Source organism: Somniosus microcephalus, unplaced genomic scaffold, assembly GCF_052327205.1.
Source record: "Somniosus microcephalus isolate GS21.2 unplaced genomic scaffold, FLI_Smic_1.0 unresolved_chr7, whole genome shotgun sequence".
Lineage (NCBI taxonomy): Eukaryota > Metazoa > Chordata > Chondrichthyes > Squaliformes > Somniosidae > Somniosus > Somniosus microcephalus.
In genome coordinates, this window is record NW_028225185.1 from 44463792 (window position 1) to 44475448 (window position 11657).

At 52.0% G+C, this 11657-nt stretch overlaps 1 protein-coding gene across 1 annotated transcript; it reads left to right on the top strand.

Moving 5' to 3' along the window:
- The first annotated feature begins 2355 nt into the window (after window positions 1-2355).
- Window positions 2356-10441, top strand: LOC147086858 (tubulin alpha chain-like). The gene is made up of 5 exons (XM_085979060.1): window positions 2356-2460; window positions 3231-3453; window positions 8222-8370; window positions 8850-9530; window positions 10053-10441. The coding sequence occupies exons 1-5, from the start codon at window positions 2458-2460 to the stop codon at window positions 10347-10349; spliced, it is 1353 nt and encodes a 450-aa protein (XP_085835186.1). The 5' UTR covers window positions 2356-2457; the 3' UTR covers window positions 10350-10441.
- Window positions 10442-11657: the final 1216 nt, after the last annotated feature.

Genomic DNA, 11657 nt, shown 5'->3' on the forward strand with positions numbered 1-11657 from the left:
TGGGGGTGTGATTGATTGAAGTCTGATTGATGGGGGTGTGATTGATTGAAGTCTGATTGATGGGGGTGTGATTGATTGAAGTCTGATTGATGGGGGTGTGATTGATTGAACTCTGATTGATGGGGGTGTGATTGATTGAAGTCTGATTGATGGGGGTGTGATTGATTGAACTCTGATTGATGGGGGTGTAATTGATTGAAGTCTGATTGATGGGGTGTGATTGATTGAAGTCTGATTGATGGGGGTGTGATTGATTGAAGTCTGATTGATGGGGGTGTGATTGATTGAAGTCTGATTGATGGGGTGTGATTGATTGAAGTCTGATTGATGGGGGTGTGATTGATTGAAGTCTGATTGATGGGGGTGTGATTGATTGAAGTCGGATTGATGGGGGTGTGATTGATTGAAGTCTGATTGATGGGGGTGTGATTGATTGAAGTCTGATTGATGGGGGTCTGATTGATTGAAGTCTGATTGATGGGGGTGTGATTGATTGAAGTCTGATTGATGGGGGTGTGATTGATTGAACTCTGATTGATGGGGGTGTGATTGATTGAAGTCTGATTGATGGGGTGTGATTGATTGAAGTCTGATTGATGGGGGTGTGATTGATTGAAGTCTGATTGATGGGGGTCTGATTGATTGAAGTCTGATTGATGGGGGTGTGATTGATTGACGTCTGATTGATGGGGGTGTGATTGATTGAAGTCTGATTGATGGGGGTCTGATTGATTGAAGTCTGATTGATGGGGGTGTGATTGATTGAAGTCTGATTGATGGGGGTGTGATCGATTGAAGTCTGATTGATGGGGGTGTGATTGATTGAAGTGTGATTGATGGGGGTGTGATTGATTGAAGTCTGATTGATGGGGGTGTGATTGATTGAAGTCTGATTGATGGGGGTGTGATTGATTGAAGTCTGATTGATTTGGGTTTCATTGATTGAAGTCTGATTGATGGGGTGTGATTGATTGAAGTCTGATTGATTTGGGTGTGATTGATGGGGGTGTGATTGATGGGGGTGTGATTGATTGAAGTCTGATTGATGGGGGTGTGATTGATTGAAGTCTGATTGATGGGGGTGTGATTGATTGAAGTCTGATTGATGGGGTGTGATTGATTGAAGACTGATTGATGGGGGTGTGATTGATTGAAGTCTGATTGATGGGGTGTAATTGATTGAAGTCTGATTGATGGGGCTGTGATTGATTGAAGTCTGATTGATGGGGGTGTGATTGATTGAAGTCTGATTGATTTGGGTTTGATTGATTGAAGTCTGATTGATGGGGGTGTGATTGATTGAAGTCTGATTGATTGGGGTTTGATTGATTGAAGTCTGATTGATGGGGTGTGATTGATTGAAGTCTGATTGATGGGGGTGTGATTGATTGAAGTCTGATTGATGGGGGTGTGATTGATTGAAGTCTGATTGATTGGGGTGTGATTGGTTGAAGTCTGATTGATGGGGGTGTGATTGATTGAAGTCTGATTGATGGGGGTGTGATTGATTGAAGTCTGATTGATGGGGTGTGATTGATTGAAGTCTGATTGATTGTGGTGTGATTGATTGAAGTCTGATTGATGAGGTGTGATTGATTGAAGTCTGATTGATGAGGCTGTGATTGATTGAAGTCTGATTGATGGGGTGTGATTGATTGAAGTCTGATTGATTGTGGTTTGATTGATTGAAGGCTGATTGATGGGGGTGTGATTGATTGAAGTCTGGTTGATGCGGGTGTGATTGATTGAAGTCTGATTGATGGGGGTGTGATTGATTGAAGTCTGATCAATGGGTGTGATTGGTTCAGGTCTGATTGATGGGGGTGTGACTGATTGAAGTCTGATTGATGGGGGTGTGATTGATTGAAGTCTGATTGATGGGGGTGTGATTGATTGAAGTCTGATTGATGGGGGTGTGATTGATTGAAGTCTGATTGATAGGGGTGTGATTGATTGAAGTCTGATTGATAGGGGTGTGATTGATTGAAGTCTGATTGATAGGGGTGTGATTGATTGAAGTCTGATTGATGGGGGTGTGATTGGTTCGGGTCTGATTGATAGGGGTGTGATTGATTGAAGTCTGATTGATTGGGGTGTGATTGATTGAAGTCTGATTGATGGGGGTGTGATTGGTTCGGGTCTGATTGATGGGGTTCACATTGATTGGGGTTTGATTGATGGATGTGTGTCTGAGAGACAATAATGGCCCCTCGTTGCCTTGGTGCTCCTCCAATAATAGATTGTTGCGAACCCTTTGTTCCGCCTCCTACACAGAGAACCAATCAGCGCTGAGCGCCGAACATTCTTTGTTATTGTTTGCCCAATAACAGCCTTTTGTTCACACAGACCAATCAGAGCCCGATTGGGCTGATTGGAGCATTCTACCGAGCGCGGTATAAATAGCGGGAGCGGCGACACCCGGCACATTGTCAGGAGCTGCGAGAAGACAAGGAGATCATGGTGAGTGGGCGCGGGGGGACGCACAGGGTGACGGTGTTGATCAGAGAGAGAGAGAGAGAGAGATCCACACACAGTGAGAACCACTGCAAGAGTGGGATTCGGCGGGGAGAGAGAAGGGATCCACTCGGAGTAATCAATCTATAAGGTGTGGGGTGGGGAAACCACAGCGGGTGTTGGCCCAGGGGCTGAGAACAGGTATCCACTCAGATTGAGCGATCTACAGGGAGAGGGAAGGGATTCACATGAGATGGAACGGATCCACAGGGATATCAGTATAGGAAAGGAGAGCGGGAGCCTACGGGGGTCCACAGGGAGAAGGACAATCGACGTGGAAAGAAGGAGCGCCAGTGAAAGTGAAGGGTGAACACATGGAGAGAGCGGGAATCCACAGGAAGAGTAGGAATCCACTGGGAGAGAGGATACATAGGGAGGGGGGAGTCCACAGGGAGTGGGAATGCACAGGGAGGTGGACATCCAAAGGGAGCACTGGGATCCACAGGAAATGGGCACAAGAGGAATGGGGATCCACAGGGTGCAGAGGGAGGGATCCATGGAGATTGGGGCAATCCACAGGAGTGATGGAGAGATCCACAGGGAGTGGGGGATCCATCAGGGAGAGCAGGTGGAATCCACAGGGAATGGATGGGATCCACAAGTGACTGTAACAGAATGTGTTGCTGCCCACACACCCTTCTCCTTTCAGCTCCACTGACTGTATAAAGCATTGCCCTCCTACCGGTGTGAATAATCATGTGTTCTTCCCTCTTTAGCGTGAGTGTATTTCAGTCCACATTGGCCAGGCGGGTGTGCAGGTCGGCAACGCTTGCTGGGAGCTGTATTGCCTGGAGCATGGGATCCAGCCGGACGGGCAGATGCCCAGTGACAAGACCATCGGAGGTGGCGACGACTCCTTCAACACCTTCTTCAGTGAGACGGGGGCGGGCAAGCACATCCCCCGAGCCGTGTTTATAGATCTAGAGCCCACTGTGATTGGTAAGGGGAGAGATTGTTGATCGGTTGGTGATATACCTATCAATTCGTCCAATAAAAAGCGACGAGTTAGGAACGTAACTAAAGGTTTTTATTGACTAAATAACAGAGCCCACCCTCGTGGGTGATCGGGTCCAACAAGGAGGAATACCAGCCAGTCGACTACCTTTATACCTGGGCAGGTAGGTGGAGCCATGGGCGGAGTCGGAGGTGGTCAGCCCAGGTATAACAGCGCGACAAGAGGCGACCTCGTATCGTGATACAACAGTGATAACGGTGATAACAATACAACAGTGATAACTATAGTGTAACGATAAAAGTGGTTTACCACATTCACCCCTTGTTTAGATTTGAGTCCGGCGGGGTGAAGTGTACTACCAGTTCTGGTATGTCAGTCTGTCCGGAGGCCTCGTAAGCCTCTCCGATCGTCGCAGCGGCGGTGCTGCATTATCCGGTGTTAATGCTGGTGTCTGCGTGGTCGGCGAAGGCTCGTGGGGTTCCGGCATGCCGTCTACCTGGTCTGGAATTGGGGGGGTGGTGGGGGGGGTAAAGGTGGTGTATCCGGAGTGCCCGAGGGTGCGAGGTCTCGTAAGGAGACAGTGTCCTCCCGCCCGTCTGGGTAAGCCACGTAGGCGTACTGGGGGTTGGCGTGCAGGAGGTTCACCCTCTCGACCAGGGGGTCTGTTTTATGGGCCCTCACGTGCTTTCGCAGCAGGACGGGCCCCGGGGAGGTCAGCCAGGTTGGTAGAGTGGTTCCCGTAGTCGACTTCCTGGGGAAAACAAACATTCGTTCATGGGGGGTGGCGTTAACGGCAGTGCAAAGTAGTGACCGGATGGAGTGCAGCGCTGCCGGGAGGACTTCCTGCCAGCGGGAGGTTGGGAGGCCCTTAGACTTTAAGGCTAAGAGGACGGCCTTCCATACCGTCGCGTTCTCTCTTTCCACCTGGCCGTTCCCTCGGGGGTTGTAGCTGGTGGTCCTACTTGCTGCAATACCTCTCGCTAGTAGGAACTGACGGAGTTCCTCGCTCATGAAAGAGGAGCCCCGGTCACTATGTATATAGTTTGGGAACCCGAACAAGGCGAAGAGGTCGTTCAGGCATTTAATGACCGTGGTACTGGTCATGTCTGGGCAGGGGAAGGCAAAGGGGAAACGGGAGTACTCATCAACAATGTTGAGGAAGTACACATTACGGTCAGAGGACGGGAGGGGCCCCTTAAAGTCGATGCTCAGGCGCTCGAAGGGGCGGGTGGCCTTGATCAGGCTTGCTCTGTCCGGCCTAAAGAAGTGCGGTTTGCATTCGGCACAGGTCTGGCAGTTCCTGGTCATGGTCCTGACCTCCTCGATGGAGTAGGGCAGGTTGCGGGCCTTAATGAAGTGGTAAAGTCTGGTGACCCCGGGGTGGCAGAGGTCGTTGTGGAGGGTCTGAAGTCTATCACTTTGCGCGCTGGCGCATGTAATTCGTGACAGAGCATCGGGGGGTTCGTTCAGCTTACCTGGCCGGTACAAGATATCATAATCGTAGGTGGAGAGCTCGATTCTCCACCTCAAGATCTTGTCATTCTTGATTTTGCCCCTCAGCTTGTTATTAAACATAAAAGCGACCGAACGTTGGTCGGTAAGGAGGGTAAATCGTTTGCCTGCCAGGTAGTGCCTCCAGCGTCGTACCGCCTCCACAATCGCCTGGGCCTCCTTCTCGACCGACGAGTGTCGGATCTCAGGGCCCTGTAGGGTCCTTGAGAAGAAGGCCACCGGTCTCCCCTCCTGGTTAAGGGTGGTGGCTAGGGCGAAGTCGGATGCATCGCTCTCGACTTGGAAGGGGATGGACTCATCCACTGCGTGCATAGTGGCCTTGGCAATGTCTCCCTTAATGAGGGAGAAGGCTGCGCACGCTTCCTCCGTAAGGGGGAAGGATGTGGACTTCATGAGGGGTCTGGCTTTGTCCGCATAATTGGGCACCCATTGGGCATAGTAGGCGAAGAGCCCCAGGGTTCTCTTAAGTGCCTTAGGGCAGTGGGGGAGGGGTAGCTCCATGAGGGGGCGCATTCTTTCGGGGTCGGGGCCGATGAGTCCGTTCTCTACTACACAGCCAAGGATGGCAAGGCGCGAGGTGTTAAACACACATTTCTCCTTATTGTAGGTGAGGTTCAGCCGTTGGGCTGTACGGAGGAATTTCTCCAGATTCACGTCGTGGTCCTGCCGGTCGCGGCCGCAGATGGTGACGTTATCTAGGTAGGGGAATGTGGCCTGCAGTCCGTTCTGGTCAACCATCCGGTCCATCTCCCTTTGGAAGACCGAGACCCCGTTGGTGACACCGAAGGGGACCCTAAGGAAGTGGTATAGGCGCCCATTCGCCTCGAAGGCGGTGTACTGGCGGTCCTCGGGGTGGATAGGGAGTTGGTGGTAGGCCGACTTAAGGTCGATGGTCGAGAATACGCGGTATTGTGCAATCTGATTGACCATGTCAGATATGCGGGGAAGGGGGTATGCGTCCAGCTGGTTGTATCTGTTTATGGTCTGGCTGTAGTCGATGACCAGGCGATTTTTATCGCCGGTCTTAACGACCACGACCTGGGCACGCCAGGGGCTGTTGCTCCCCTCGATGATGCCCTCCTTCAGGAGACGCTGCACCTCAGAGCTAATGAAAGCTCTGTCCCCAGCGCTGTACCGCCTGCTCTTGGTAGCGACGGGTTTGCAGTCGGGGGTGAGGTTAGCGAACAGGGAAGGTGGCGGCACCTTGAGGGTGGATAGGCTGCAGGTGTTACGCGGTGGGCGGTTTAACCTTCGCTGGTTGTCGACTGTGAGTGGGGGGAGGGGTCCACCGTATGCTAGGGTTACACTTTGGAGGTGGGATTGGAAGTCCAGCCCTAGTAGGACGGCAGCGCAGAGCTGGGGGAGGACGAGGAGTTTAAAGTTTTTATACTCTGTACCCTTAACCGACAAGGTCACAGCACAGTAGCCGCTAATGTCCGTGGCGTGGGACCTCGATGCCATCGAGATTCGGTTGCGCGTTGGCAGGACAGGGAGGGAGTAGTGGCTCACCGTGTCTGGGTGGATGAAGCTCTCCGTGCTTCCGCTGTCGAACAGGCAGGTCGTGGCGTGGCCGTTTACTTTGATGTCCATCATCGACTTGGACAGGTGGTGTGGGCGGGCTTGATCCAGAGTGACGGAGGCTAGTGTGTAGGTAAGCGAGTCGTTGTCGTCTGCGGGCGAGGCGGTCGTCGGGTCCGGGGGCCCGGTGGCAGTCGGGCGTGGTGGGTAAAATGGCGTCTCCCACGAGGTAGGACAAAATGGCGGAGAAGATGGCTGCCCCCATAACTCACATGAGGCACTATTGGGGTCGGTTGCCTTGATCAAAGATGGCCGCCCCCATGACTCACGTGTGGGGATACTGGCCTCAGTTGCCGTGAAAGAAGATGGCCGCCCCCACAGTTCGCATGAGGCACTGCTGGCCTCTGAAGATCCGCTCCTGCAGGCCTTAGAGAAGTGGCCTTTCTTCCTGCAGGTTGAGCAGGTAGAGTTCCTGGCTGGGCAGCGCGACCTCGGGTGCTTCTCCTGGCCGCAAAAGAAGCAGCCGGCGGCCCGATCGCGGGTGCCCGATGTCGGAGCCGGTACCGGGGGTGGCGGGCCCGGTCGGGTCCGGGACGCCGACGCTGAGGTAGGTCCCGGGGGCGGCGCTGCGAAGGGTATTGCGGTAGGGGTCGGGCCCGAGTCCCAGGGTCGCGAGCAGTACCTGGAAAACGCCTCCTGGTCCTGATGGGCCACCTCCAGGGAGAGAGCGAGGGCTTCAGCTTTGTCCAGGTCGAGGTCTTTAGCTTCAAGCAGTCTTTGCCGTGAGTAGTCGGACCGTAGGCCTTTCACAAAGGCATCGCGGATATTATCTTCCGTATTTTCAACAGCCGTCACCGCTTTAAAGTCACAGTTCCTGCCGAGTGCTCTTAGCGCCCGTAAAAATTCAGCTACAGACTCTCCTGGCTGTTGCGGGCGGGATCTTAGGAGGTGCCTGGTGTACATGTAATTTACCGGGCTGCGGTACTGCTGTTTCAGTAGGTTGATAGCGGCCTCGTATGTAGTCGTATCCTGGATGAGTGCGTATACTCTCGGGCTCGCTTGGGCGTTCAGAAGTCTTAGTTTGGATCTCTGCGGGGCGCCGGATTCTTCCAGGTAGGATTCGAAGCAGTCCAGCCAGTGTTTGAAGTTGAGGGCTGAGTTTGCTGCCTGTGGGTTTAGATCCAGGTACGGTGGTTTGAGGGCTTGCAGCCAAGCCGGCTGGTGTGGCTGGTGTAGCCCGGTGTCTGAAAGCTGCTGTGGCTGTGCTTCTGGGAGGGCTCCTGGCTGGTCAGTAGTAGACATCTTTAAAATTTAGTCAATAAAATTGATATACCTATCAATTCGTCCAATAAAAAGCGACGAGTTAGGAACGTAACTAAAGGTTTTTATTGACTAAATAACAGAGCCCACCCTCGTGGGTGATCGGGTCCAACAAGGAGGAATACCAGCCAGTCGACTACCTTTATACCTGGGCAGGTAGGTGGAGCCATGGGCGGAGTCGGAGGTGGTCAGCCCAGGTATAACAGCGCGACAAGAGGCGACCTCGTATCGTGATACAACAGTGATAACGGTGATAACAATACAACAGTGATAACTATAGTGTAACGATAAAAGTGGTTTACCACAGTTGGTCAGTCAGTGCTCTCAATAAATTTCAATATGGCCTGAATGTATCAAAGTCACTAATGTTCTGTGTTCCTGTTTTTAATTCTCCGCCTCCAGATGAGGTCCGCACCGGCACCTACCGACAGCTCTTTCACCCCGAGCAGCTCATCACCGGCAAGGAGGATGCGGCCAATAACTACGCACGGGGTCACTGCTCCATCGGCAAAGAGATTGTGGATCTGGTCTTGGATCGCATGCGGAAGCTGGTAGGTTCTGTATCAGCTCCCAGTGCCCAATCCTAGTGGCACCCAATGTCCCGTCTCACTGTTTACCACTCCCCCATCTCCCCATCACTCACTGTCCTGTTCTATTGGTACAAATAACATCTTGTTCCTGGCCATGTGACTCAAGTACACAAATCCTGCTCATTCATTCCAGTATCAGTTATTGATGTCACTCCAGTATGCCCATAACCAATCACTTCCATGAAAGGTGGCTGGGAATTTCATGGCCCCCCAACCTCAATACACACTCAGTGCCCGCAGTGCTTTTCACCCTGAGTTCCCTCCTCCCCAACTCTCATTCCTCCCTCCCTCCAGTCTCCCACTGCCCCATTGCCCCAGCTCCCACTGCTGTGTGCCACCAGGGACATTCTGTCCATTTGCACCTGTGCAGTCGTTCATTGTTTGATGATAGATTCTATTTCCGACTCCCTTTTACTGTCTTGTACTCTCTTTGCCCACAGGCTGACCAGTGCACAGGACTGCAGGGATTCCTCATCTTCCACAGTTTCGGGGGTGGGACCGGCTCGGGCTTTACTTCCCTCCTGATGGAGAGACTCTCCGTCGACTACGGCAAGAAATCCAAACTGGAGTTTGCCATTTACCCGGCGCCGCAGATTTCCACCGCGGTGGTCGAGCCCTACAACTCCGTGCTCGTCACCCACTGCACCCTCGAGCACTCTGACTGCGCCTTCATGGTGGACAACGAGGCCATTTACGACATCTGTCGGCGTAACCTTGACATTGAGCGCCCAACATACACCAACCTCAACCGTCTCATCGCACAGATAGTGTCGTCCATCACGGCATCGCTACGGTTCGACGGTGCCCTCAACGTGGACCTGACTGAATTCCAAACCAACCTGGTCCCCTATCCCCGCATTCACTTCCCGCTGGTGAACTACGCGCCCCTTATTTCGGCTGAGAAGGCTTACCACGAACAGCTATCTGTGTCGGAGATCACCAACGCCTGCTTTGAGCCAGCCAACCAGATGGTGAAGTGTGACCCTCGCCAGGGCAAGTACATGGCGTGCTGCATGCTGTACCGAGGAGACGTGGTGCCGAAGGATGTCAACGCCTCCATCGCCACCATCAAGACCAAGCGCTCGATCCAGTTTGTTGATTGGTGCCCGACCGGGTTCAAGGTAAGTGTGGGTTCTGTGTCCAATCCATGGGGCCCTGAGGAAACCTGGATTGTGGTATTCTGATCTCCCACATGAACAATACGTCTGTTCAGTCCGGGTCAAAAGCTGTCCCTCCATTCAGGAACAGATCCTCCATTCCTGGCCCAAAGAAGAGCTCCCTCTGAGGCTTGAGGTGGAATTGTCCGCTTCAATCCTTGATTGAAGCCCTGAATGTCCCAGGAGAAGTCCTGCAATTGAAAGAAAAAGGCTTCCTGAAATTGAAAGCCTCATTGGTGACGATAAAATAAAGAATTGAATTAGCTCCTGAACGCAGCCTCATTACACAGTGACCTTCCATCAGAAACTGAAGCTTTATAAGTGGGGAAGAGCCCAGTGATAAACCAGGGCCAGGTTTCTGTACAGTGAAAGACGCAAATACTTTCATAAATTTATCTTTCTGATAATTAAGTGGCGGCCAACAAATGTGATTCTGAAGCTTCTTTCTGTGCAACTGAAATCTACCGTATTCTCTCTCCCCCACAGGTGGGCATCAACTACCAGCCCCCGACGGTGGTGCCAGGGGGTGATCTGGCCAAGGTGCAGCGCGCCCTCTGTATGCTGAGCAACACCACCGCCATTTCCTTGGCCTGGTCCCGCCTCAACCTCAAATTCGACAAGATGTACGCCAAGCGGGCCTTTGTCCACTGGTACGTGGGCGAGGGGCTGGAGGAAGGGGAGTTCCAGGACGCCCGGGAGGATATGGCCTCACTCGAGAAGGATTACGAAGAGGTGGGGGTCGATTCTTCCTCGCTGGACAGAAAGGTGGAAGAGGAAGAATAAAATTTAATTACTTAGAATGTAAAAGTAGTTTAACTATAATTCACATTTATGTTACGAATAATATTTAAGAAAATAAATGTATTTTTACATCATTTTGTTAGTTTGTCGATTTTTTTAAAAGCCACAAATGCACAACATGGGTGTTAAAGAAGAAGGTTGAAGTAACAATACAGTGAATGGACCCAGACTGGGGGTTAGTCCAGCTCCACATGGCTGCCATCCTGGTGTCACAGAGCACCTCAGTCATTAAAACACTGTCCAACCGTTCTCGGGGCCCATTGCACTCCTCCAAGCTTTAAAAAATTTTCATGACTTGATTGGACCTGGCCTCACTCGAGAAGGATTACGAGGAGGTTGCTGTCGATTCTTCTTCGCTGGACAGATAGGTAGAGGAGGAAGAATATGATTGATGGGGTCTAATATCTAATATGGGGACAGATAGATAGGATCTGACAAAGGGGTATGATTGACAGGGCTGTGATGGATTGATGGGGGTGTGTGATTAATGAGAGCCTAATTGATGGGGTCTGATTGACGGGAATGTGATTAATGGGGGTCTGCTTTATTGGGATCTCATTGAGGTGGATCTGATCAATGGGCGTCTGATAGATAGTGTCTTATTGACGGGATACTGGTTCATGAGATACTGATGGATGGGGGTCTGATTTATGATGGACCGGAGTGGCGACAGCAGTGGAGGAAGCACAATATAAACAAAGCGGGAGGAATGGACAGCGCAGCGGCAGCATCGGAGGAGACACAATATGAAGGTTGTATGTATTTGCAACACCAAAGATCTGATTGGTCCTCTTGAATGACAAGAGCTGATTGCTGATTGGTCACCTTGAAGGACAAGCTCACCCTCATGGGTTAAGACATTCTCCCACCCTCCAAACAAGTTACTGCCCCCATTGCCCAAATGCCTGACCCCCTCCTCCTCCCACCCCGCTCCCCGAAGTTTCTGACCTGCTCTTCTACCCCACCCCCCAGTCCCTGCACAAGTGTCGGACCTCCTCCCCCTTCCTAACACCCCCCCAAATTTTCTGACATCCAGCTCTCTTCCACCCCCGCAAGTTCCTGACCTTCTCCCCCTGCCCATGTTCCTCTCACAGCTCCCCACCAGGTTCATGATAATCTCCCCCTGGCAAGTTCCTGCCCTGCCGCGAGACCCCAACCCCACCCTCCATAGATGGGGCATTGTGTGTGGGTCACGGATTGTTAACTGGTTTATTGGGTATGAAGTGAACAGTGACAGTGTCATTTATTCCGGATTTCATCCTGTCCACTGATGTCACTTGCCACACACGC

What these genes read in the sequence shown, in the direction of transcription:
- LOC147086858 (XM_085979060.1), top strand. An exon ending in TGGATCGCATGCGGAAGCTG is followed by an intron (nt 8,371 to 8,849) that starts GTAGGTTCTGTA and finishes CTTTGCCCACAG; the next exon opens with GCTGACCAGTGCACAGGACT. An exon ending in GGTGCCCGACCGGGTTCAAG is followed by an intron (nt 9,531 to 10,052) that starts GTAAGTGTGGGT and finishes TCTCCCCCACAG; the next exon opens with GTGGGCATCAACTACCAGCC.